This window comes from Talaromyces proteolyticus, assembly GCF_021365285.1.
Source record: "Talaromyces proteolyticus strain PMI_201 chromosome Unknown BGW36scaffold_9, whole genome shotgun sequence".
In the NCBI taxonomy this organism is placed as follows: domain Eukaryota; kingdom Fungi; phylum Ascomycota; class Eurotiomycetes; order Eurotiales; family Trichocomaceae; genus Talaromyces; species Talaromyces proteolyticus.
This window is the reverse complement of record NW_025764285.1, coordinates 1,106,599-1,133,604: the sequence shown is the minus strand read 5'-3', so window position 1 is coordinate 1,133,604 and position 27,006 is coordinate 1,106,599. Positions and strand designations below refer to the sequence as shown.

At 44.8% G+C, this 27,006-nt stretch overlaps 5 protein-coding genes across 5 annotated transcripts; 2 read left to right on the top strand and 3 right to left on the bottom strand.

Moving 5' to 3' along the window:
• Nucleotides 1–209: 209 nt before the first annotated feature.
• Nucleotides 210–2,639, bottom strand: BGW36DRAFT_324228 (cytochrome P450). The gene is made up of 6 exons (XM_046212699.1): nucleotides 2,219–2,639; nucleotides 2,001–2,151; nucleotides 1,891–1,950; nucleotides 1,563–1,832; nucleotides 1,127–1,495; nucleotides 210–1,067 (listed from the first exon to the last, which is right to left on the bottom strand). The coding sequence occupies exons 1-6, from the start codon at nucleotides 2,276–2,278 to the stop codon at nucleotides 412–414; spliced, it is 1,566 nt and encodes a 521-aa protein (XP_046069598.1). The 5' UTR covers nucleotides 2,279–2,639; the 3' UTR covers nucleotides 210–411.
• Nucleotides 2,640–3,278: 639 nt separating this feature from the next.
• Nucleotides 3,279–4,230, top strand: BGW36DRAFT_300187 (uncharacterized protein; the record flags this gene model as incomplete). Its single annotated transcript, XM_046211602.1, has 2 exons — nucleotides 3,279–3,880; nucleotides 3,948–4,230. 2 exons carry the CDS (start codon nucleotides 3,279–3,281, stop codon nucleotides 4,228–4,230), a joined length of 885 nt encoding a protein of 294 aa, XP_046069597.1.
• A 439-nt stretch (nucleotides 4,231–4,669) lies between these two features.
• On the bottom strand, nucleotides 4,670–11,650 carry BGW36DRAFT_345810 (putative fatty acid synthase beta subunit). The gene is made up of 4 exons (XM_046213208.1): nucleotides 5,667–11,650; nucleotides 5,488–5,603; nucleotides 5,030–5,434; nucleotides 4,670–4,966 (listed from the first exon to the last, which is right to left on the bottom strand). Exons 1-4 carry the CDS (start codon nucleotides 11,395–11,397, stop codon nucleotides 4,937–4,939), a joined length of 6,282 nt encoding a protein of 2,093 aa, XP_046069596.1. The 5' UTR covers nucleotides 11,398–11,650; the 3' UTR covers nucleotides 4,670–4,936.
• Nucleotides 11,651–12,990: 1,340 nt separating this feature from the next.
• BGW36DRAFT_429949 (fatty acid synthase alpha subunit) lies at nucleotides 12,991–18,025 on the bottom strand (the record flags this gene model as incomplete). The annotated part of the gene is made up of 3 exons (XM_046220770.1): nucleotides 12,991–17,345; nucleotides 17,408–17,880; nucleotides 17,940–18,025. The coding sequence occupies 3 exons, from the start codon at nucleotides 18,023–18,025 to the stop codon at nucleotides 12,991–12,993; spliced, it is 4,914 nt and encodes a 1,637-aa protein (XP_046069595.1).
• An 817-nt stretch (nucleotides 18,026–18,842) lies between these two features.
• On the top strand, nucleotides 18,843–24,875 carry BGW36DRAFT_345804 (ABC transporter). Its single transcript, XM_046213207.1, has 17 exons — nucleotides 18,843–19,225; nucleotides 19,295–19,826; nucleotides 19,896–20,125; nucleotides 20,186–20,465; nucleotides 20,529–20,762; nucleotides 20,825–21,069; nucleotides 21,127–21,567; nucleotides 21,619–21,781; nucleotides 21,853–22,182; nucleotides 22,246–22,369; nucleotides 22,435–22,506; nucleotides 22,561–22,611; nucleotides 22,665–22,729; nucleotides 22,792–23,410; nucleotides 23,475–23,558; nucleotides 23,641–24,018; nucleotides 24,080–24,875. Exons 1-17 carry the CDS (start codon nucleotides 19,013–19,015, stop codon nucleotides 24,699–24,701), a joined length of 4,683 nt encoding a protein of 1,560 aa, XP_046069594.1. The 5' UTR covers nucleotides 18,843–19,012; the 3' UTR covers nucleotides 24,702–24,875.
• Nucleotides 24,876–27,006: the final 2,131 nt, after the last annotated feature.

Genomic DNA, 27,006 nt, shown 5'->3' with positions numbered 1-27,006 from the left:
TAGTATTTAGATAATTAAATATATTCCCTCAAAGGAGCAATAACCTATCAGATATTATGTTAGGCTATTATTTTACTATTATAGCAAAAGAAGCGAGGAAACCTACTACATGATTGATATTTACATCAAATTCTCGTTTGAACGTCAGAAGTCAAAGCAGCATTAAGAAACATATGCTCTCCAGAATACGATATACGAGATGAAAGATGATACATTTTATCTGCAGTTAGATTATAAAATTTGAGGGGAAAATAATGAAATTCAAATACAAACGTAGACTAAATAGACTGGAACCTTCATGACAACAATTTGATCGAATATGATAAATTTGAGATAACTAAAAGAAACTGTTGCCCATAAAATAATAAGGTCAAACAAAAAAAGCTCAAAGACTATCATAATCTGAGCATCTCAAAAGCGACTTTTGAATCGAAGCCACGGCCCATCCTTGGTAGCAGTGACATGATCATGCATCTGAAACTCATCAACACGATGTCTTCCAAATTCAGCATGTGGTTTGCCCTCGCCTACGTGACGGCGATTATCCTCAACTAGCTGGAAATCGTATTTCCAGAACAAGTGAGCCAGTGTCAGCGTAAGTTCTACATAAGCAAGACCTTTGCCAATGCAGCTTCGCGAGCCGAGCGAGAAGGGTGTAAATGGCGCGGACGGTACAACACTTCCACGATAAGGGGTAGATAAAGGATCATTTACAAGCCATCTCTCTGGGTGATATCCAAATGGATCTGGGTAGTATTCGGGATTGTGGTGAATACTGTAGATGCATGTACCTACATCCATACTTTTAGGGATGTATTTATCATCAACCTTGACACCTTCGGCTTCAGCCTCCCGCCAGAGACATCCGGGGGCAGATGGGGACATCCTCATAGCTTCATCTATACAGGCACGAAGATAGGCGCACTGACTTAATTGGGAGCCGAGATGGATTTCATCAGATGAGAGGAATGCGGTACGGACTTCTGCAGAAAGCTTCTTGTATGCTTCAGGGTAGTGAGCCAAATAAAACAAAGCTGCGGCCAGTGCAGTGGAAGTCGTATCAGTGCCTAAGTACAATCGATTAACGGATGTTTGTACACTCCATAGCAGAAGAGAGCTAATATACCTGCAACGACAAGAGTGGCAGTCTCTCCACCGAGTTCCTTAATATTGAGTGGTTCGCCAGTCTCTGGATCCTTTGCAGAAATGAGAAGAGCGAATGCACCCTTTTTGGTTTTTCCGGTCACACGCATAGCCTCGCGCAATATTTCATTGATGAACTTGATGAATTGATTACGCGCGATGATGGCAGCCCCGAAAAGATACTTGTCAAGGATCTTCCACCCTTTCATACCGGGTGCTTCAAGCAAAGTACCAATACGGACATTGGATTGTTCAATTGAATCCGGAACGTATCTATATTTCTCCTCTCGTAAAGCAGACCATTCCACGCCGAATATCACACTGGTCATCACGTCGAAGGTGAAGTAATCGCCTATTCAAGAAGGTGAAGTATTAGCAAGGCAATTTTGAGTAGAAAACGAGTTTGTGCTTTTCCTTACACCAACGGGAGATATTTTTGGCTGGTGCCCATTCGTCCTTTGGAACAGGCTTTCCTTCATTGCTTACAAGCTCATCACAAAGTTGTTGGACATGAGTTAAAACAGCATCTTCGTAGCTTTTTAGCGTGGAGTCAGAGAAAGCTTGGCTGATCAACCGGCGTTTCTTGCCATGTTTCTTCCTATCGGTTTCCGTGAGGGTGTTGGTCGCTCGGTGGACCATGGCACTGTATTTCACTGACTTTTTGAACTTTTTCCCATGAGAGTAGATATCTAACATACACGTTAACATACACGTTAACGTAAAATTGTGTCTAAGTGTTCGACATACCCTTCAACCCAGATTCGGTATTTACAAGAAGTTCATTCGGTCCATAGCGAACGTAATTGCCTATCTATGGCGTTAGAGGGTGCTTAGACAATTGGAACAAACGACATTACCGTATTTCTCATGGCATCGCCACATGTCAAGATGGAGGTCACCCCTCCATGCATGATAGGCGGAGTATAGATTGGTAAGTTTGGCAAGAAAGGGGCCTGGATATTTGGCATATGGATGGAAGAAAAGTCTATACACCACAAAGCCCAAAAGCTTTTACCAAAGTTAGCAAGCCGCAGGGTGGAAATCAAGAGAAGAAAAAAAAAAAATAGTATCATACGCCGAGAAGTCCAATCCCAGAAGGGACCAAGACAAGTCTGAGAAGGATTGAAGCCAGCATGTTTTATTTCATAAGTATTTCCTTTTGAAACGATGGAGGAGAAGAAGGGAAATAAAATCAAGAATTCAGATAACGTCTGTTATGAAATACTTTCCCCTTCTTCGGGGTTTAACAATAAATCATGCAATACACTGAAAGTTCCGAAGGAACACAAAATGAACACATAAAGTTATATGTCAATGCTCATGCTGACTGTCTTGATATGTCGTATAGTCGCCTCTGTTCTGTAGCCATGGCCTGATCGTCTTTTGTCCTCGACCGACAATTTCCGCCCGACTTTCTGTGGGTCGTACAAAAGGCCCATTAAGGCTCAGTCACCTTTCAGATACTTCAATGCTATGCTACGTAAACATAGCAAACGTTACTCTCGAGGGAGGAGACCATTGCTAAATTTGCGCATGCGGCTGAAGCTGTAAGTTAGTCAGGTAAATAACAATACTAGCGTAAAAACGGGGGTATTTACGGAAACCATGAAAGTTCAGGTGTAACTTACCGATTTTAGCGCGGTATTCTGGTATTTCACGCTAGTATACGAAACTTTTACTTCTTAAGTGGCGTGAAAAATTATCACTCCTCAAAGCCCAACGTTGTCATCCAACAGACAACTAAGCTGAAAATAATGAGCATGAAACGTAATTGCAAGGGGCCGAAGGAGTCTCGATCTCCGGAGAGTTGTCTTCTCAGACACGTGGGTTGCCTGTTCACGTTGTGGAGACCGAAACATTCTCATTTTGCCGAATGGAATGGGCTCTCCACAGAGGTGCTCTAGCTGAGAATCGGAGTTCTAGAGGAAATTTCCTCTTTGTTGACTAACAATTTGAAGTAGGAATTATCATTAAGCTATTCTATCAACAATGGTAATCTGTTGACGCGATCCAGGCACCAACTTACACTATCTTTATCAAACTGGGTAGTCAAGCCATCGGAGAAAAATATCTTAATTTTTTCACAGAAGTCTCAAGTGTTTCTTGAGAGTCACGCTTTGTGACAATCGATAATCATGCCTAGCTCCGAAAGATCTTACGTGGGACGATTCTTCTCCTCCCAATTCGCATCCCTGCCCTATCCCTCCCACAGTTTCAGCGGTCAAGTAATAATTGTCACTGGAGCAAATACTGGGTTAGGTCTAGAGGCCGCTCGACACTTTGTCCGACTAGGTGCAGCAAAAGTCATCTTAGGTGTTCGAAATGAGGAGAAAGGAAAATCAGCGCAAGAGTCAATATCCTCATCCACACAAAAGAGAGACAAAACTGAAGTATGGCTTCTTAATATGGAAAGTCAAAAAAGTGTAAAGGAGTTTGCAGAAAAAGCTTCTAGGCTTGAAAGGCTTGATGCATTCGTGGCAAATGCCGGTGTCTGTACCAATCACTTTGAACTCGTCGAAGGCATAGAGAAGTCTATTGCTGTAAATGTCCTGTACACTTTTTTGCTCGTATTTTTGCTTCTACCTACGCTGAGAAAGACTGCATTGGACTGTCAAGTAAGGCCTCGCGTGGTCATTGTGTCGAGTGAAGGTCATGAGACTACTTCTTTCAGTGAGAGTAAATCAGATCCGATTTTTGCCGTGTTGAATGACAAATCCAAGTCCAACATGGACGAAAGGTAAGAGCTCCACTCCATAGTAGCAAATTATTATATGGTGAGTAAACTGATTCTTATATGCTTATAGATATGATACATCCAAGTTGCTGCAGATTTATGGTGTGCGAGAATTGGCCACTCAGCTAGACAACTCTGACAAGCCTGCCATAACAGTCAATGCTTGTACTCCAGGGTTATGCAGAACAAGTCTCTTGAGAGAAGCCCCTGCCGTTTCTAAAATAATTCTTGGGGCGGTTAAGCTTGTTGTCGCAAGAAGTGCAGAAGTAGGGAGTCGTATTCTCGTTCATGCAGCCGAAACACATGACGACACTCATGGTCAATACTTACGAGATTGTAAAGTGACACCGTAAGTAAATTACTGTTTCATAGAGAGTCATAGATTATCTGACAGCATTGTTAACCAAAATTTAGACCGGCTGCCAATGTATCGAATTCTAAGGGCAAAGAAACCCAGGAAAGAGTATTCAAGGAGCTTATTGTGGAATTGGAGAAGGTTTCTCCTGGTGTTTCGGCAAATATTTTGTAATGGTGGATTTTTTTATTGTATTTGGCCATTGAGTTCACTTTTATACATGTTATCTGATTTAATGAATAGAATAGCACTTACGTATTTGATAGAGTATCGATTATTTGACTTTAAGTTCATATCTGAGTAGGCTCAATCACCCCATTCATTCCTAATTATCTTTCTTATATCTCTCTGACAATTCAATCCTTTGAAGACTCTTGCTTAAGCAAATTAGATATGAACCAGCAGTTTCACGAAGTTTGTATTGATTGAGATTACTGCCAGAAAGTACAACTACGAAGACTCATGTGCAAGAAACAATAATATGCATGAAAATATACAAAACTATGGTAGGATAACAAAATAGCAACTCTAAAGACTGCTTCAATGCTCTGAAATAAAAAATTGCAAGACTTAGAGAAAGCAAGGAGAAAGAAAAGAGACAGAAATTTTAGCGAGTGAGAGACGAAATGCACTTAAACTCTGTCATCATCCACGATTTTGCTTGTCGGCTTCCACTTCCATTTTATTTAAATGTATTCACCAAGTTAAGCCGCTACACCGGTATATCTGTCCCACTGCGAAAACTGTGAGTAAGTATTCCCTGTGATATTACTGGAGGTGGAATTAGCAGAACTTACATTATCCAACATCTCTTTCACTCGTGGACTTTCCGTAAGGGCTAGGATATCGGAGCAGTATGCTTTAGATAGCTCGAACGGTCTTGCAGTTAGATTGGGAATGTATTTCCCAATAAGCAGTTCAGGCTGAACCATATGTGGAGGTATCGACCGCTCTAGTAGTCGTCTGAAAGAGCCGACGCCCGATCTCAGAAGACTGCTATGAAACGGTACGTTTACCTTGAGCGGGATGGTGGCTTTACTACGCTCAAGGATGAGCGGTAAGGACTTGGCCATTGTTTTTGCCAGGGCAGATTGAACAACGTTTTTCAGCTCTGCAGGTGTTCCTGTCGCACTAGTGTCTAGAGGAATTCGGTGAGAGACTAGATAATCCAATACACCAGCGAGGACGTCCAAACAGCGGACCTAATTAATCATGTTAGACAGTTTCTTCCTAGGATAATGATGTAAATAGCTACCTCTCCCGCGCAGACATACTGCATGTTCTCGACGTTAAGGTTAACAATTTCACAGAGACCGCCAGTCTCTCTTGCAACAGCGGAGACCACTAGTCGCAGATCCTTTTCTCGGAAATCTGATTATTGTTAGCCACAGTAGTCTTAATCCATTTGGAGGAAGGAAGGAAGGAAGGAAATACCTGGTGAAATCCGAGTTGGGTTTGCCGCGCACATAGAATATTCAATGGGCACCTGCTCACCACTCTGCGAAACAGCTTTCTGCATAGCAAGACCGCGGTAGAACACCAAAGTTGCCAGTTCCTCTACTTTGAAGATCTTTCCGAGACTTGCTAGTGCCATGAACTCACCTAAAGAATGACCAGCAAAGCAACAGCTGCGATCAATAATGCCACGAGCCTGCATATCTTGGAATCGAGCAAGCTCTAACACAGCCATAGCGGGCTGCGTGAACATTGTCTCATGTAGTAACCCCCCTTCGGACTTGTATGTATAAGACCGAGAGGAGATCGTGATCTCCGGGAAAGCCTTCACAGTCGATAAATTTCCATGGCCGTCGGAAACATCCAACGTAAGAGACAAGTAATTCTCGCGAATCGCACGGCCGCGACGTCCTCCGAAGAAAACAGTCAGTTCTTTCGGATTCCTGCGGACGATGTCCATGATAGAGAATCCGTATGTATCCTGGAAGTGGCGATCGGCTGTGTCCCAAACATTCCGCGCCTCTTCACTATTTTCGTACAATTCCATACCCATACCTGGAACCTGGCTCCCTTGCCCAGTAAAGACATAGGCGGTACGCTTCTGCAGGATATTTGCCGTGGCACTGATAACCTCAACCCCAGTCTCAGCATTGCGAGCGGTGACTGAAACCATTAGGTGGCCATCATGCATACCCGTCTGGTTGATGGAGACCTTAAGTATATCACCTGGGCTCACTTTTGACTTGAATGACGTGGACCAGGAGCGAATACGTTCTGGCTCGTTTTCTGCGATGTGCAGTTCTACAAGTCCACGGACGACGCCACTCGTGTACATTCCATGAATGACCTTGCCGTCATGGCCTGCATAAAGAGCAAATGCCTGTGATACATGAATTGGGTTGTAGTCACCCGATGCGCGGGCATATTGATCGCTCAATTCTGGAGCCCGGATGCTAAGTTCTGGACACAAGGCGATAGGCGCAGGTAAATGGCTAACGCTTTCGGTCTCAGTGCTATGCCGGCTCAAGTAGCTGATAACTGGGTTCGTAGCATATGCGGAGGTATTTAAATGCACTGATCCAATAACCGCTTCGGAGGTGTCCAGAGCTGCCCTTATCTCTCCAGTTGTCTCAATACGGCCGAGAGAGACACTGTCTTTGAATGTGTAACGACTTTGGAGGCGGAAGACAAGATTTCTTCCAATATATTGCCTCAGGTCAAGGCCCGGGTAGAGTCTGATCCATTTGCGCGATTTGAGCACGGCAACATCCTTCAAGGTTCCAAGTCGAATCTGATAGGGCTGCTCCTCTATGACTTCGAATGTGTTTTCGTAGTCTTCAAAGGAGCCTTGGATTATAAATTCGCTCTTCACTACAATGATTGGTTTCTGATCACGGTGAATAGTCGCATGTGCTTCGACAAGCTTTCCCGAATCTTTCTTTATTTTTATAGACTTGATCTCTGATGTAGTGTAGAGAACGTCTCCCTCACGAACAGAAGTTGCATTGTTGAGAACTTCGAACTTGTTACTTAAGTGAAGCAGCTTCAAGAAGTCTCCCCCAATGGAATTTGAGAAAAGACAGCCCATCAGAGACTTCCAGGCAATAACAATTGAAAAGTCAAGAGGGGCTAGAAGAGGCATATCTGTTTTCCATTGATACGCAGCATTCTTGTTCTCGATGGATTGATTGAAATCAATGATATTCTTCCGCGTAGCCATAAAGCGATGTCTTGTCTTCTCAGCAGCCTTTTTGGGCTGGGACCCTTCTTCGCCAATCCAGATACGGCGGTAGAACTCCATGATTCGTGACTCACGATCCTGGGTAATCTCTTGAATTGGATTAACACCAGATCCAATTTTATAGGCAAAGTTGAAAGTAAGAGCTTCGGACTTCCGCCATGGAACATGAGGTTCCAATAGTGTCACCATTATTTCCTGAGGAGAAACCAGTTTTATTTCTACCCAAGCAGTATCACAGTCGGCAGCACGAGACTTTTGCTTGAGAATAATCGATGTTTCCTTTGGGTTTTCTGGCTTGATAATTTGGACACTCAGCCCAGGGCGGGGTGCGCACATTCGCTTGACTGGGTTCGGCACTTGCATCTTTCCTTGCACCACATCGTCGAGGGTGAGTAGAGCTTGACGCCATGAAGGCTGATCCCCTCCGAGAAGACTTGTCCACTGTTCGGGCTCTGGTAGGGTATTGCTAGAATCATCCAGTCGGAATATGAGCATAGGAGGCTCATCACAACGCTGCATGAAGACGCCAGGCAAGTTCTCTTTATCAGCGGGAAGGGCCATGGAATTGCGATAAAGATAAGAAACCTCAGGAACATTCGAGTGTTTCTCGGCATAGCGATCCTTCAGGATACGCTGGACATATGACTCGTGCATGTTGCCTAGAATTTCTCCTGCAGGTTCATCGATCACCTTAGTATACTGGGCAGCAACAGGACCATGTAAGATACACACTCGGCCAACGTCTTGCTCGAAAACTGCTTCAAGGTTTTCCGACTGCCACAACGAGTCCTTTTTGAACCAGTACTCAAATGTGTTGTCGAGTGCAATGATGAATGGAAGGGGTTTTTGCCCAGGACGACCGTAGAGGTGTGTGAAAGCATTCGTGTCATGAGCAGTGATGACGTCTTTCTCAGCCTCTGGATACAAAGCAAAGAATCCATTCAAGAAATCGAATGCACCATCGAGCTGGAAAGCGGTTTGAAGGTACGCATCTTTCCGGGTTCGTGAGCCTAAAGTCTCCTCAACACATCGAACGACGTCGCCAAAGAACTTTTTGTACGATGGATCAATCCATGTACCGCTATTGTTGTTGTTCTTGACATACAGAATATCAACTATTCTCCGTAGGACTTGTGCATATGTCATTTCATTAATGTCAACAGGCTCGCCGGTCGCACTCTTGCCGAACCAGACCTTCTGGAAGTCTTTGTTCAATCGCGAGATGATGTAGTCTTTCTGCTTCTCCAATTCCTGAAGTTGCTTTGTGGCGGGAAGAGAAAAGACTTTTTGGTCAAGCTCCGACCAAAGCAACACGCCTCTCGTTGCTATCTTGTGGATAGGCTCTCCCATTTCTGACTTCACTGTAACAATACCACCAGTGGGGCGTTTATATGTACCCTCCCAGTCAGCATCGTCTACTCCAAGGGCTTCGACTATAGCTTGCTTTGCAGCAGGGCTAGTGTGAGCCTCTTTCGAAGCCATCACCCGACTTCCCAAGAGAATACCATCAAATGGCATAGCGGGATAACCTAGCTTCGTGGCCCAAGAGCCTGTAAGGTACGGGTATGTATCATCCGGTCCTCCAAAGCCGCTTCCAGCCACTAGAACGATATTCTGATGTGATCTGATTTGCTTATACTTCTCAACAATAGGCTCGTGGAAGTCCTCAAAGGAATGGTGGCCACCGCCACGTCCTCCAGTCCATTGGAGAATAATTGGAAAACTAGGGTTCGCGCCTGCAATTTGTAAAACACCATCAATCGCATCTTTAGAACCTGGTTTAAAGGAAATGTACTTCAAACCAAGATCCTTGATGTAGCCATTGGCAATGTCAATTGAAGGAACACCTGCTCCAATCGTCAGACTTTCGATTGGTATACCGGATTTGCGCAACTCGGCTAGCAGTGGGATCTGCCATCCCATGGCTCGAGGATTAGCATAAATGATGTTGCATGTAATCCCTCGTCCTGCCGGGATTTTCTCAACAAGCTTCATGAGTGCATCTTTCATACTTGCGGCATTATGATGACCACCAGCAGCAAATTCAATATGAAATCCCGCGTTCATTACAGCGGCTACAAAATCCCATGACGAGGTTGTCGGCGTCATGCCAGCAACCATGACAGGAGGTAGGCCAAGTAGCCGGCTGAATTTTGTGTCGACCGTAGTTGTGCCATTAGCGGTACGAATAAGCCGGGGTGCAAACTGATCTTTCCAGTTCTGGGTGTACAAAACATCTTTCTTGCGAGAGTAAAATTCAGATGCATACCCCAAAACCTTGCTGGGACCTTGAAGGACATTTGGAATTATGGTCCGCACCCCAGTACCAGCCTTGAGAGTATTCACAAATGCTCCCATGCCGGACTCTCTACCGGGCCCAAAGTCGACCACATGGGTAATGGTCGGGAAATCAAGACTGCCTTCCCAGTTGACTGTCTCGAGAGTGATCATCCGAACGAGCGCCGGAATGAGGTTTTCAGAGTGGCGCAGATCGGCATGGTTATCTGTGCGGAAGATAGGGAATGGAATGTCACTACCCTTAAAAATGAGGCGGCTAACATCTTCTTGGATCTGCTTCTCAGCTCCTTCGAGAAGAGGGGTATGGAATGGGACGCTGCATGCCAGAAATCGGGTGTTTACAACTGGTTTCCTCTGGCTGAAAGGTACTCGGGTGACCTGTTGATCGGTGGCACTGGGATATGATGAAGCGAGTGCCTTTTTAAGTGCATAAAGTGAAAGCGGTCGACCACCGACAACAATATGACGAGAGCTATTTACCAAAGCAAGATGCATCTGTTGAGAAGATGGAAGGTAGGCATTGAGTTCATTTATAAGTCTTTCCACTTGCTTCTTAGCCAAACCCTTGATGCTCAGCATCGGTGAGATCTTATCCGTATCCTCACCTGCTGAACCTGGAGGGGTTGAGCTCTGAGGGAAATACTGTTGAGACCGGAAGCCAATCCAGAACAGGACGGTTAGAGCAGCCCGAGCCGCAGTATCTAGTGACCCCCAAGTAGATGCTGTGCTAAGAAGAGCCGCAACAGCTATGCCCTGGGAGTGACCTGCGGCTCCTATGAAGTGTTGTCGGAGATCGCCTGGCGACATACTGAATACTTTGCATGCAATGAAGTAATGAACTATTTGTGTCAGGCCAATCAAAGGCATACTGACGGGCGCCGACATTATGTAATCGAAATCTGGCGTTGTGTCTGGCTTCTCTAACCATGATTGCACGTCAAGGCCATGGGGGTACAATGACTTGGTGCGAATATCGGATGCAAGCATCTGCAAGTGGTCTGAGAGGTGTGTAATAAAAGTTTGTACTAGAGGTTGATAGGTGTCGTATGTTTCCCGTAACTCTCTAAGATAGCTCTCAACACCTTGGCCACCAAAGACACAAATTATTTTCGCCCGTTTAGCAGACGCTTCTCCGAGAAGTGCACTGCCAACAGGGCCAGGAGTCCAGTCGACCATGGAGCTCACAGAGTAGTATGCGTGCAGAATTTCGAGCTTTCTCTCGCGGTCAAGCTCAAGAGAGGCTAAGAGAGCATGGATATCTTCTTGGCAGAGAATAAATTGATTGAAATGTTCAATGCATTTTCTGAGTGAATACCAATTGTCCGACGGGTGGCCTTGGTTCAATGTCCGCTGCATATAAGACGACAATGCCTCGACCCTGGACACGAGGTCGATGTCTGGAGAGCTTGCCTTCTTTAGAACGGCAGCAAGATTAGCATCATTCTTGGAGTTTCTAGCGCTCTGGTTGATTCGTGCACCGTAAAAACGATCGTCGAATTCAGTCATGGGGGTATCAGCCATGAGACCCTGTAGGTCTGGACTTCCCATTCCATCGACGCTCGATGTCCATGTATAATCCGAGAGTGCCGAGGAGGACGGTGTATGCTTGACGTGTGCCATGTCGAGCAATAGACCATTCAAGCCAGGACCGAGATCTCTGAACGTACTCATCGTGGATCAAGGGGGAGAAAGGAAGGCGGAGAAAATAGGAGGGAGAAGGGGTGTAAAAATGAGAAGAGAGAATTTGTTATTCCCTCGCTTCCCTTGCACAAATTTCACTGGACGATTTCATTCCGGTGTCTAGACTCCTGAAAACAATTTGTGAGGTCAGAACTTCACGTAATAGAATGTCGGATGAAAAGTTAATCAAGATTCAAATGGAGCGGAGGTTAATGGTGGGTGAGTTATGAGCAATATTTCGTACCTTGAACGCCATTGCAAGCATTAAGTCGAGAGAACAAGCATAGGAGCGAGGCTAGTTCCAAAAATAAGCACTACATTCCCTTGAGAACCGAGTAGCTGAAAGGCCCCAAGCCTCGTGGAGCAAAGTATCATCTACTGTTGGTGTTTTCCACTTAAAAATAAATGAACTCCATCCGCTGATGTCAAACTGGCTATGTAGAGTATATTGGTACGAGATATACTTCGTATACTGAAAGATTACAATACCTCTAACATTGGGGCGTAATGAGCCTGTATGTGGTAATTTACACCCGATACGGCTTGTAATTAATATAGACGAAACATACCGTATGTAAAACGCAAGTGGGGCTCATAATTTTAACGCCAGCGGATTAAACTCAAACCTACTACAGCCCCACTTCGCTCAAAGTCCCGAGTATTTATGGCGTAGTTAGCGGTATTTTATGAACATTCCATATAGCCCGCTATTATGCTTTGCTCGACCCACCTATGCGAGGCAGAGTGGGGGTGATCCTTGCCAACCCCACGCAAAACACTCGATCAATCATCACCAGTGAACCATTCATGTGACCTTTCCATAGGGCCAAATTCAACCAATGAAGTTGGGCCTTGCCGGTCCAATCACCGCCCACTATGATCTGAGCTAGTGCCTGGGGAAAGGAATAATGGTTGATTTTCAACTTACAGTTTCTGTTGGAAATATTGTCTTGGGGAGATGTAGATCGCGCGCCTAGGTAAAATTGCACATACTAGATGGGTTGGGAACAAAGTTTAGGATGTCGAGGCCATCATGGTCCATGACATCAGGAGCAGTCAGCATACATCACTATGTACGATCAAATTAATATCATTTAAGAAACAAGAATTATGTGTTTGAAAGAAGATCTAGATTGATGTGGATTAATTGATCGGCTTTACATGTATGAATCTGCAGTCTACGAAAAGTGAAACCAACGTTTTTGAGCTGTAGGAATCATTAACTCAATGAAAATGCAATTGCCGAAATTCGAATCTAGGTTATTGTCTTATATTCATTGATTCAGGAAATGATTAGTACATATATATAATTTTTTCTGAGTCTTAAAACAAATCAATTGCTAGACCTAATATGGAATATATACATTCACCTCAGAAAATACATACATAAAATGAATGTGTATATGTGACCCTTGGCTTTTGGGTTCGTCGTTGGCAATACTGTCTGACGATAAACAAATTGAGAGGAAGATACGCGTTGAAATATGAGTCCAATGATGCCGAGATAAGCTGAATAATATTAGAATGAACATAAACACATGCAGAAAACACTAAGAACAAGAAAAGAAAAATAACACTATCTAATCATTTCTCACTCATCGGGAAACGGACTGTCGGGTCAAGTAAAACAGCCATCTCTTGCTCCTTGGCATATGGCGGCACAGTCTTCACATCATATAATGATTGAGATATAAGACCTCGAGAGAAAAACCGATCAGCCTTGAGCACCCGCTCCCTGAGCTTTATTTGATATGAATCGTACTCTGAGCGGTCCAAAGTTGCGAACATATATTTTGGATGGAGACAAATAGCTTGAGCGCCTTTCTGGCCGAAGCCAAAGGATAACACGGAAACCGCATTCAAGCCATCAGTTTGAATACTCCTGTTTAAAAATGCAACATGATCAAACTTGCGTAGTGCTTCGTCAACATTGTCAGCATTTCGGTTACCGGGGATGAGGCCGGTGTCCAAAATTTGCAATGCTCCGTTTAACATCCAAGCACCAGCAGCACCTTTCGGGTGGCCGGTAAGATGCTTTTGAAACACACCAATTGCAACATTTCCAGGAGTACGACCGAGATGTGTCATTTGAGTTTGGAGAACGCTACATTCATTCTTCTCATTAAGCTGTGTAGACGTACCGTGGAAGGAGACCACGTTCACGTCATCAACAGTAAGGCCCCAAGCGGCCAACGCTCCACGCAACGGTGCGATATGAGAGTTGCCCTTCCAGAAAAAGTTACCGTGAGCGAATTGTGCGTCCCGTTCCTCCTGAAGGGCCTGCTCATCAATTTGCTTCATCTGCTGTTCGAAGAAGGCTTTGGAATTAAATGCGGGATTCTCGCCTTGCGCATGAGATACCTCTGTATTTAGTTCCTGTATAGCTGCCTTTCGCGAATCTGAAATTTGAGCTCTTCTAGATTCCAACTTTTTCCTGCGACTCGAAATATCAAGTAATGGCGATGGGAACTCATAAGGGACTTCTCGTGCCTTTGACAAGAGACCCTTTCCAGGTGCTGGCAACGATCGGCCTGCTTTGTCCATGGCTGTTTCACAAAATGCAACGACGCCACGAATCGGGAGACCCATTTCAAGTGCTAGCTTGGCGCTGGTTATGACTTGTATACCTGCACCATGTGATTCCATGAAACCGGCGCGGGAAGTTGCCGTTGGTCGAGACATTTCTCGAGGGCTTCTTCCGCGCTCAAACTCCTTGGCGCTGTTGCTCGTAGCTTGGAGGTTTGCAAATTCCGTGGTAGACTCTTCTTGAAGGTCATCTACACCACCCACAAGACAGAACTTCGCCTTTCCACTGATAATGGTGTCGCACCCGAGTTCGAGAGATTCTAGGGCAGTAGCACAAGCACCAACAGGTGTTCGGTTCGGCCCAGACGCTGACATGAGCAACATATTGACCCATGCACCTACAGTATTGATGAAAGCTTCTTGCAGAATATCGCCTTGGATATCTTTTTCAATATATCGGAGTTTGAATAACCTCTGAAACGCTTGGAAGCCACCGATACCAGAGCCAATGCAGTTTCCGGCTTCCGAGACGTGAATATGTTTATAAACCTCATAAGGATCCGTAATTCCTGACGAAAGCAAAGCCTCAACAGTACTGACAAGTGTAAAAAGGGAAACTGGATCAACCTGTGAAATAATGTCGTCCGGAATGCCGTACAGCTTAGGGTTCCATCCTGTTGGAATTTGGCCAACTACTAGTTGGTGGTACTTGATGGCCTTGGGAATGAACAACTTGGCGCCTTTCCGAAGAGTAACTCTATAAAGATCGGAATCGGATAGCTTGAGAACGTCTACTTTGTCACCATGCTCAAGCTTAAGCTGCTGGGCTGTAGCTTCTGGAACTTCAAGGGGTTGCAAATCCTCCTGGATAAATACTTCGTGTAAAGTCTGCTTTTTCTCAGGGTTATATCCCTCGAAGATCTCTGGCTCCAAAAGACGAACACCGGAGTGCTCAAGAATTCTCTTTTCATAGATTTTCTTCACATCCAGATCGGCGACAGGGTCTCCTGTCTTACTATCGACCCAGCCATAGTATGCTTTACCTTTGATTGGACCATTGACATATTTGATCATGTTCATGAGCCAAGCCATCTCAATGCAGCCTTCTAGTGAGAATTCGCCATAGGCTTCCATTTCCCATCGGGTCCTGGAATTTCCCCAAGGGCCAATTTCTCCAAAGCCAGTTATAACGATGACTCGTTCTAGATCAAGCATACCATGAAGATCATCTGTGAGAGGCCCTATCTGAGTATCATAGTCTGGAATAGAGGGAAAGTCTAACTTGATGTAGGCTTTACGAGTCAGACTCGGTTTTGGGTTTGTAGACGTCGCTTTCTTGTCGATCTGCGCTGTATTGAAGCATTCGGACTCCAAAGAGTCTTCCTGAAGAATCATCCGTCGGGTCTCAGCAGTTTCGTTGATTTCATTTCTGATGTTTTGGACCATATCTTTGAGATTAGGCAACTGTCCCATCCTACCACTGAGATCTGCGTAAAGAGGCTCTTCTTCACATCTCGCTGCAAGATCGGAAAACATCAAGCATATCAAGAAGTGAGCCATTTCACTCTTTGAAAAGGTCTTGACTCCGAGGCGCTCAATTCCCTCAGCGACAAGGTCATTGTGATTCATCAAACCCGTGCCACGAGTCCATCCAATCACTGCACCGCAAATAGAAAGGTAATCTGACCAGTCTTCGGAGTGCCAGCGCTCAAATAGTGTCTCAAGACCAAGTTTTGATTCGCCATACAAACCATCACCACCCATACCGCCATGATTAGGAGAGAGAGGTAGGATGACTTGTGTCGGAGATGTGTTTGAGCCTCTGGCCGCCTTACGGGTCTTGATCGCACCAAGCAGACGAAGCAAATTGATAAGCATGATTCGGTGTGCGAGCTCTGATCGGTGGCCGATCTTGTCAATGGTACTCCCACCTTCAGCAATAGCGGCGAATGGAATAACATAGTCAAGATCCCAATTTAGCCCATTTAGATCGTAGATATAATCGACCAATGCATTTATATCCTGAACACTTCCTTGATTGAAAGGAACGACAACTAATTGGGAGCCACGAGCACCGAAATCGGTGTAGACTTTCTGATACTCGCCTGCAACCTCTGGTGAGAATCTGGTGGTAGTGACAATGATACGTGCACCGCCACTAAGCAGTTTTGCTAACATTTCAGCACCGATAGAACCAGTTCCAGCACCAGTAATCAGAACCGATCGACCGGAGAAGGACTCGCCTCCCGTTTGTGCCTTTTCCAAGGCACCTCGGAAGACACTAGTAAGTGACTCGGAGTATTTCCACACATGCCCCACTCTTCGTTTGATGTGCAGATGTGGCGCATGGGATGAGGGTTTTCCAAGTTGTGGCGAGGTTGCCAAATCGAAAAGAGACGTGTTAGCAGTGTCCTCGACTTCAGTGTACTTGACGTTGCCTTGTGCATCAACGGTTACTCGAGGAACAACCGGGCTAGGTGTACAGTGATACGCTGGTCCATTGAGAATGGTGTTCTGACATTTCTTCTTCAGATCCTGAAGAAATGATACCATAGAGGGCTGCAATTCTTTTATATTCAAGGTCATATGCTCAATGACCTGAATTATGGCTGGCTCAGCGGCGAGTGCAATATGGCTACAGCGTTCAGCGATCTTCCGTCTCTGAGCTTCTCCTTGTCCCGGGGGAGTTTTGACGATTTCGTAATATAGTTGTAACAAGTCTTGCAGCGCCCATGCCCACGAGGAATCGTAAGAGCGGATTACGTGACTATTGAAACGTGGCTGAACTCCGGAAGTAAATTCTTCACCTAGTTCAAGGGTGACCTGATTTAGCTCTTGGCGCAGGGCTGCCTCGACGGTGGTGTGAAACTCCTCGAGGGTACGTTTATCGTGGTCTAAGTCTAGACCCAAATGTTTCGCATAGACACCTAACAAGTTCTTGGAGAGATCTTGATTTCCTCCCATGAGTGCCGACAACGTCGCTGGATCAAGGGTGACTGCATCACCAGAACTTGGACCGGAAGAGCTGGTAGGGGAATCAAGGGATAGTCCATGTTCGGTAGCATATTGTCGGACAAGTTGATCGAGAAACTCCTCTGCATTTTTATCTGCCTCTATTCTGGATGGGGGAGGAGTGGCGATGGCCAGCAGGAGAACAGAGTCTTGCCTGCCGGAGCCTAGTCCCCAACGAGACTGCAGATATTTTCTTGTTGCTGCGAGGTTGAAGGAAACTGGCATCTTTGAAGCAATCAATGAGTTAAGAAAAGTTGTCGCTTTTTTTCCAAGTTGACCCTGGAAAACACCTTGCAGGGTATCAGCTAGCTCAGTCACGGGCATATCTTCTGCACGGTCTGGAAGCGAGCCAAACTCAGCTCCCAGATCACCAACGATCTCATTTTCCAAGGTTGAGCGGCCTAAATTTCAATCAACACTTCTATCTTCAGGAGATCAAAAGGGGGGAAATAGGAAGACTTACCACCTGTTAATGCTTTCAAGCTTTTGGACCCGGTTACTTGTCCCACCGAGATCTTCAAACCCTTGGACAGGAGAACAAACAGAACCTCACGAGCGCTAGGGAGCCTATCCTCTACAGGCGCGAGTTTTACCTGGGCAACTGCCGTGGGTGCAGGTGCTGAAGTTGATATCGGTTGTTGTGAAGTTGTCTGGGGAGTTGATGAAGCAGTTTTCTCTGTTTGGGTTGGGACATCTGGGGTAAGTGGCACTGGCTCTGGCTCGCAATATACATCTTTAGTGTCCTTCTCTGGCCACAGAAGCTGTCTCTGTAGGCCCGTGGCCAAATCTCTTGTCTTCCGCTTAGTCTCAATGGTCCGTTTTATCATGCCCACCAGCACAGGAGCGGGGCCAATTTCAACTATTCGTTGGGCTTTGTAATCCGAGAGAATGACATCCTGCGTCTCAATCCAGCGAACAGGAGACGCGAATTGATATCTAATAATAAAGTATTCAGCTCATTTTCTCTTTTATAAAATATAGCTCTAGACCCTTACGCCATTAACTCAATGAGCAAGGTTCGCACCATCTGGCGCTGGACCTCCTCGTGGGAAGCCACGCCATCTGTGGCTGTGGCGTGCATTGTCTTATTGAAAGACAACTGCACAAAGGTTAAAGACAATTTTGAAAGATCGTGCAACCAGGAGTCTGGGGACCGCGTTTGAGTCAAAAATGAAAAGAGGATGCTAAAAGCAATCCATAAAAGCAACCGGGGAATAGGTTAGAGTCGAAGATGCTAGCCAAGCTCTAGGTTGTGATATGAAAATCAGATGTACTATAACGAGATATGGAGTTGGATCTTCGAGGAATTTTTTTCGGGGAATTTTGCTTTCTCCTATGTTTTTCATAGCTGTGCAGCTTCTTACATGGTGCGCAGCACGTGGCAGTCCCGGTAGCTCGTCCCATGTGCCTACAATTAGCTGTAGCTATGACACCCGCCTGCAGGTTTCAGGGCAGTGTGCTCCGTACGCCATCTGCTACATGGGGCTATTTGTCCGTGAGATGGGCGACAAACCATCAGGGATTCGGGCCATGACTTCACTTTTCGGAGACATGTAATTTTGAGTTCCAAGTGGGGCGTAATTGGATTTTAGTATGAAATTTTGAAAGTAATGGAGGTTTTAATCGTATTATATTACGATACTGAAATACCTATGTATGTTATGGATATTAGCGCGTTCAGCCCCGTAACTTTGACTAAAACAGGCGTTGGCTTCCGGGACGCCATCGTCAGCCATCGTCACAGTTGTTTATTTTGGCGTACTCTGGGTGGAAAAAAGCTAGAAGCCAGCTATATCCGCTGAGTAAGATGAGCGGAGAATAGTCTGCAACCAACTTTTTTTTGGAAACTAGCTGCGCGTCTGGTGCTAGCAAGCCAGCCGCTTCTAGGCAGACAATTGGTTCTTACTCTGCTGGATTGCCACCCCGCTAGTCATCCTGTTTGGGTAACGAGAAAGAAACAAAATACTCGACGCAAAGAAAGTGGCGAGAGAGAAAAAAAGGGGATGGCCTGATCAAATAGCATTGCGACACAGTCCTCTAACGATCACAAGTTTCGCAAGACGAGAAGATGGCGAGATGTACGATTGCTGTTCAGAATGAATTCGGACCGAGCGTTGATAGTAGCTGTTATGATGGATTTGACTTCACGCTGCTCTTCGAAGAGGCCTTCTTCTCCATTGCGCCTTCGGTTGGATTCCTTTTGCTGTTGATCCCGCGCATGGTTTATTTGCATATCGAGAGGACAAAAGTTCGCGCGGGTTGGCTTTACATTATCAAATTGGTAAAAAGAACCTTCGAAACGGATAAATAGGATATTGATGATCACGGAGCTGACAAGTTAACATCCTAGTTTTTCCATGCCGTTTACAGCCTTTTTCAACTCCTGTTGTTGGCATTATGGGCGCGTCCACAAACACCGCGAACAGACCTCACCTTGGCAGCGACAAGTCTATCCTTTGTCGTATCAGTTATATTCGCATACCAATCGCAGCTTGAACATTTTAGATCCGTTCGACCTTCTAAACTCCTTAGCCTTTATTTCTTTTTCTCCACACTATTCGACATCGTGCGCGTGAGAACGATATGGGCCATAGATGGCCTTCACACTGAAGCCACATTGTTTATTGTTTCCATGCTTTTGAAAGTCGTACTTTTTTCTTTCGAGATATACGAAAAGCGAGGTTTTATCAAGTATCAATATATAGACGGGTCGCCAGAAACCTGGGCTGGTGTATTCAACCGAAGTTTGTTCTGGTGGCTAAACCCACTTCTCTATTCCGGAGCCAAAAAAATCTTGATGATGGAAGATTTATTTCCAGTTGAAAAAGCTATGGTACCAAGCCCGGAGGTGAAACACAAGCTTGCAATTTTGTGGGATCAATGTATGTCAGCACCAGCAAGGCAATTTTTGAATGTAAGGTGTTGGAAATGAACTGACAATTTTGAGTTAGGTGAGAATAAAGAAAAGTCACATTCTCTTGTGATTCCTTTGATGAAGACATTCAAATGGGAGCTTCTTGCAGGAGTTATTCCTCGTCTATCGCAAACCGGATTTACTATGGCTCAACCATATCTTATCCGAAGCGCCGTAATTCTTTTCTCTGATGACGAAATTTCGAATGCGCACAGCCGCGGGGTAGCCCTCATTGCGGCCTTTGCGATTGTATATACTGGTATCGCAGTACGTTCAATTTTCCTTCACAAATTATCAAAAGTCATTCTGATGAGTCTACCTATATAGATTTCAACAGCTCAGGCACAGCACAAGGCATATCGAGTAATTGCCCTGATGCGAGGTGTCTTGATCACCATGATTTACGAAAAAGCCACTACTATGCCATCGTACAAAGACGACGGAAATGCCGCAATGACGGTCATGAGCACCGATATTGAGCGTATTGCCGCCGGATTTCGTTATATCCATGACACTTGGGGTTCATTGGTTGAAATGGCTTTGTCGCTTTGGCTATTATATGGCCAGCTGTCAACAGCCGGTATTGCACCGATTATTGTCTCGTTCAGTAAGTTAACTATTTTGCTAGCCTCACTCTATTGTCGGAAAGACGTTCTGACGGAAATACCAGTTTGCACGCTGATTGCTCTTTTGGTGGCTGTCAAGGCCGGAGAGAAACAGAATCTATGGATTGAAGCAATTCAAAAGCGGGTCGGCATTACTGCAGAAACACTTGGGGCAATGAAAGGCGCGAAAATGTCAGGTATGGTCGAGAGGCTAAGTGCTAAAATAACAGCTTTGCGCGAGAACGAGATTCTTGTTTCGCAGCAATTTCGCACACTTCTTGTCGTTGTTGTCACCTTAGGTATGATTGATTTCCTTCGCATCAAATTCAATATTTTTCGCGATAATCTAACAATGCTATAGCAAATTTCAACACACTTTTGACGCCGGCCATCTCATTCACCATCTACTCTCTCGTCTCACGGAACGGAAAGATTGGAACTCTTGACAGCGAGCGTGCATTCACATCGCTTACCCTGTTTAACCTTTTTTCTGTCTTCGTTGGTTCTCTTGTCGAGTCCTTTACCGACACAGCAACATCACTCGAATGCATCGATCGTATTCGGGAATTTCTTGCTCAGGAGCCGCGTGAAGATCTGCGCGACCCTGTAAAAGTGTCACCGCCACTTGCTATAACAAAAGACAACACTAGTAGTTATGAGAAGTCTGGGGGAAAGCTATATGAGACGACTGACATAATATGTGCGGATGCACGGTGTATATCTGTGGGATGGAAGGGTGGTGAGCCTTCAATTCTGCATGACATTTCCTTTTGTATCAGACGCTCAACTGTGACTATGGTTGTTGGTCCGGTTGGTTGTGGAAAGTCAACATTGATGAAGGCCCTTCTCGGGGAGACGCCGTTGATGACCGGCAAACTGAAAACTTACTTTAGTTGTGTTGGGTATTGTAGTCAAACTCCCTGGCTTACAAATGGTACTGTAAAAGAAAATATTCTCGGGGCTTCAGATTGGAATTTGCACTGGTATATTACTGTCGTCGAGGCATGTGGATTACAGAAGGATTTCGAAGAGCTTGCCAATGGGGATCAGACCCAAGTGGGAAGTAAAGGCGTATCACTAAGCGGAGGTCAAAAGCAGCGATTGGTATTTCTCATCTTTTCCCTTATTTAATCGAAGAGTACTGATGAGTTATAGACACTGGCTCGAGCGGTATACTCACGCATCGATACGATACTCCTCGATGATGTGATGAGTGGTCTGGACCCAACTACTGAAGAGCACATATTTATGAAATTACTCGGACCGCAAGGGCTTCTGCGAGCAAATGGAGTTACTGTTATCATGGTTACTAATTCCAGTAGAGTTTTCCCCTTCGTTCCAATGTCCCTTATAAAGATCATTAAAGAATGGCAGCTAACAAACTTGTAGTGAATAGATTACCTTTCGCAGACCACATAATTGGCTTGAGTGCGGAAGGAACGATTCTTACTCAAGGTTCATTTGAGCATGTTCAAAAGCGACTGGGTGATATTGAAACCGCTGAGCCCATGAACATCATGAAGCCGCCCGCGATTGTTATGAAAAGTAATTTGCCCAGCGCAATACAGCACGGAGGACCACAGACAACACAAAATTTGGATGATCGTCGCGAAAGTGATTTCTCGACGTATAAGTATTATTTTTCGACCGCTCCATGGATCTCGTGGTTTGTCTTTTATTTCTTCTTGGCCAGCTATGTCTTTTTCCAGTCATTCCCTTGTAAGTGAAGATGCTCAGAGAGAATAGAGTCCTTCAAAAATGAGAACTAACAAACGTGTCAAGCTGTTTGGGTGACTTGGTGGGCCGAGGATAATGATAAAATGCCAAATCTGCACATGGAAATGCGTATAGGAATCTACTGGATGTTGGGTGTATTGGGAATTATTTTCCTAGTTCTTGCTGCTTGGTGAGTTTCTCTTTCTTTCATCTTTTGGTATAAATCATTATAAGGCTTGGTCTAATTACCAATAGGTGTCTGGTTAAGGTCGTCGTTCAGACTACTATGCTCAACGTCCATGGAAGTCTTGTAAAAACCGTCTTCAAGTAAGTTTTCGTTTGAACCTTGTGCAGCAACGGGGGAATTCTAATAATACACAGTGCTCCAATGGTGTTCTTTTCATTAACCGACGCTGGCGAAACAGTTAATCGGTATGAGGCATTCTGAAGATACGATCTCAAGTTACTAATAATATGCGCTACAGATTTAGTCAAGATTTGGAATTGATCGATTTTGAACTCCCCCTAGCATTACTAAACATGTCTCTTGGTAAGAAAGAATAAAATTCAAAATATACTTTTCGTGTTCAGTTGCTCATGATCAATTTCTAGCATTCCTTCTTTGTGTCGCACAATTGATCATTATAGCGGTCTCCGCCAAATACATCGCAGCAACTATACCCGTGTGCTGTGTGGCATACTTTTTTATTCAAAAGTTCTACATTCGCACATCCCGACAACTCCGGTTAATGGATATTGAAGCACGCGCGCCATTATTCTCGAACTTCATGGAAACCATGAGCGGTCTCGCAACTGTTCGTGCATTTGGCTGGGAGGATAAATATCGCTCAGTCAACCATAAACATCTGGCAGACTCACAACGGCCGTTTTACTTACTATTTGCGGTTCAACGATGGCTAAGTCTTGTTCTCGATATGACAGTTACCGGCTTCGTCGTTATGTTGATGGGCATTGCAGTTGGCACAATGGGGAAAATGTCAGGCAGTTTCCTTGGACTGGCATTGGTTAATGTAGCATCACTGAGCTCGTCTATCAAGGCGCTCATTACTGACTGGACTGTGCTGGAGACTTCGCTTGGTGCGGTTACACGTGTGAAGAACTTTGTCCAGGGCACGAAATCTGAACATTTGCCTGATGAGAACGGGTTGCCACCGCCAAACTGGCCCAAGGATGGTGCTATTACTTTTGAGGGGGTATCGGCTGCCTACAAGTTGGTTTTCACTGCCCAAAAGAGAAAGAAAGAAAATGCTGAGGTGCTAATTTTTCTCATATAGTGATCCATCTGAACTGGCATTGAAAAAGGTATCATTTACCATTCTAAGTGGGGAGAAAGTTGCCGTCTGTGGTAGAAGCGGAAGGTAAGTCAAAACTTCTATCTTTACCATTTTATTTTAAACGTGGGAAACTGTACGAAGAAGGCAAAGCACTTACTTTTAACAGTGGTAAGAGCACACTAGTTTCGGCCCTGTTCCGCATGATCGAAATCCATGATGGCATCATCTCTATTGACGGGCTTGACATCTCCAAGATGCCCCGTCAGGAAGTGCGCTCGGCTCTGGTCGGCTTGCCCCAAGATCCATTTATCGTCGAGGGAAGCACCGTCCGCGAGAATGTCGATCCCTTTAACAATAGCCCTGACGAACTGATTATCCATACCTTGAAAAAGGTAGAGATTTGGAGCATTGTGGAAGAAAAAGGAGGTCTCGACGTTGCACTAACTGCAGACTTTCTCTCTCATGGTCAAAGACAGCTACTTTGCATGGCTAAGGCAATGTTAAGGAGTGGAAATATTGTCATATTTGATGAAGCTACTAGCAGGTATGTTTATTCTTTCTCTATATCCCCTTTTCAAAGCATTCTTTACTAATGCCATTGTTAGTGTCGACACAAAAACTGAATTGGTCATACAAGAAATCATCAAAACACATTTCCAAAACCGTACCATTGTCTGCGTCACTCATCGTCTCGACTCAATTGTCGATTTCGACCGAGTACTGGTCATGGATAATGGCATCCTCGTAGAAGACGATCAACCACGCCGCCTTCTCGCCAAACCTAGTGTGTTCCGGGAGCTCTACAAGAGTTGTCGCGGTTGGCAAGAATATGAGCGCCAAGAAAAGGCTGAGCTCGAAAGAATCGAGAACCGTCGCCAAAAGACAGTCCGGGCCCGTGAACGCATCCAGAAGGGCCTTTCTATTGCTACTTCAAATCTACCACAAGAGGAAACAAGTCCAGAAAAGGAACAACCTACAACTCCTGGAGAAACACAAGAAGAAAGCGCTTTGCGGTCTACCATCAGCGAACATTGGTCCCATGTCAATGAGTTGTTCCGTATTCGTTCGACTCGGGAGCGATCACGAAGTGCAGATAGGGAGTCGAATAGGCATTCGGCTTACTCTGCTGTTTCGGAGACCTTCAGTCCTCTTTCACCAGGCGTTAACGAGAGGCGCTCAATCTATGATCCTACTAAGCTGGTGTCTGCAACCATACGGAGAGGTTAAACTTTCTTTTAGACAATATTCCGTTTTATACATTTTGCTTGTGATATTATTTTGTTTTATTTTTCATTTTCTATATAAGGCTAGGGATAGACTGGCATTGGAATTGTTATCAACTTTCATAACTTCTATTATATCCGACATACAACCTACGAAATAAATATTTTCCATTTTACGAAAACTACGCCATTTGAAATGGTTGGTTCTAATGATCTTAACCATGAGTAACCGAGCTAGAAGCCCCTCGAGTGTTTATTGCAGTTACGAACATGGGTAGGGGAAGTGACAGCGACATTCACTAGACTCAAGGTATCCAACATAATTTCAAATCAATCTGATCACGCATTTTTAGGTTAGCATCGCGCGTATATGCGGTTGGTGACGCGTATCTTTGCTACACGCCGGGTGGTGTCCAGACCAAAGTAAAATACACGAAGAAACCAGACCGCCACGAAAGCTCTGTATGGTGCGAATTGGTCTATAACCGTCTAAAGAATTAGAGACGCAATACTAGAGAGTATTACTGCTTAGCAAATATATGGAGCACTAAATACTGGAGATTGCTATTCTTGTTTGATCTAGCTTTCTTGAACTCGGTCCGCTCCCGGATCCAGGAACTATTTGCGCCGAGACTAACCTGCCAACAGCTGAATGTACGTGAGCGCGGGCTGTGCCTGGGAAAAGCTGGGACGCCACAGTGTTTACTGAGGTCCTTGGTCTGCTACTTTTGCCCACGTGTGCGATGGGTCCTTTTACTTACGAAGCCCATTCTGCAGCAGCAAAACCAGACCCTCATTCATATTGGGTTACAAAGTCGGCGACTTTTCTCAGTCGGGACTGGTAAGGGAATTTCCCTTAGAGGAAGGTTTCAAAAGAAAAGTGAAGACTGGGGCAGCTCGGAGTAAACTAACATTCCCAATCACTAATCATTAGAAGGACATGATATTATTGGATTAATTTATTTTAAATTATTCGGCATAATTTCTAACCAGTCATTTATTGTGGTAGCGACTATTGGATGAGACAGCATGCTTAATGCTTACGTGAAAGTTGACGCCAGCCACGGCAGTGAGATTAGTTAATTGGCTGAACGGATGATATACCGGTCCATTAACCGAATTGATCAACGTGGGCTTGATTAGAAACTGATTAAGTTGATGCTATCGGCGAATCTGAGTTCTGACTAGGATCACCTAGGAAGCAGGCTAGGATCGTTGTTGATGACAGGTGGTCTGGGGGCCGCTCCGTGGCTTACCTATACGAAGGATCAGTGGCTGTAATATATAAGCCAGGCTAGTTCGTTATATTGTAGGACGAAATTTACATGGTATTAATACTTATCACGTCTACTACGTGTATTACTTATTTGTATACGAAGCTAAATTAGACCAATTCACGACATTAGGTACTGTGTACCTGGTAATCAAAATAATCCTCATACGATCGATGGTGCATGATACCGCCAAGGTGTTACACTCTGACGGTGGCACGACGAACCCAAGTAACTGAGCAATGTCGAATTCGCCACCACCAGCCATCCAGCTAGCTGAAATGGGGCTAATGTACCATGTCTCTCAATATACAGCATTTGAAGATTAAAAAATATGTGAAGCAATAAGATTGCACGAGCAAAATAAGCCCTGTTCACACTGACAAAAGATGGAATACGTTTATTATGGAAAATCAGAAAAACAATGATTAACTTCGTAGAATATTGCAGATATTTAGGAGATTCGTAATAGTAGGTCCCAACTGCTACTTCATAATTGTAGCGAGCATGGGGTTATGTTCGGATGAGGCTGTCACTGTGGGGGATCAGATTACGGCCCTTGGGCAATCATACGGGTTGTTGGGCTCCTGGGCTGCTAGAGCGTTTTCTGTTTGGGGTATCATGGGAGACATACGGAGGTGAAACCTTGGTCTATTTCATTCTGGCTTCATGGTACATGTATTCAATTATATGTGGTACGTCAACCGGTATTGTAACCATACAGCCAGGCTAGTGTATTGGTATATTACAGTGCTAATCCGAGTGCGGTATTATATGTGCGTGAACTATTTTACGCGGAACATTTGAAATACAAGTACACAAGGTACTCATGACGACCATCAGCATCGGCGCTTTACCAGCCCCCATAGTATAAAACTGCTCTCAGCCATGATTCATGGTGGTACTAGTATATAAAATTAACCCCACGTGGAACAATTGCCCCAGTCGGGTATTTGGGCAATCCATACTTAGCACACTTTACGAACAAGATTCGTACATGCAGCTAAATTCTGTCGTTATTCTAATTAGCCTCCTTCT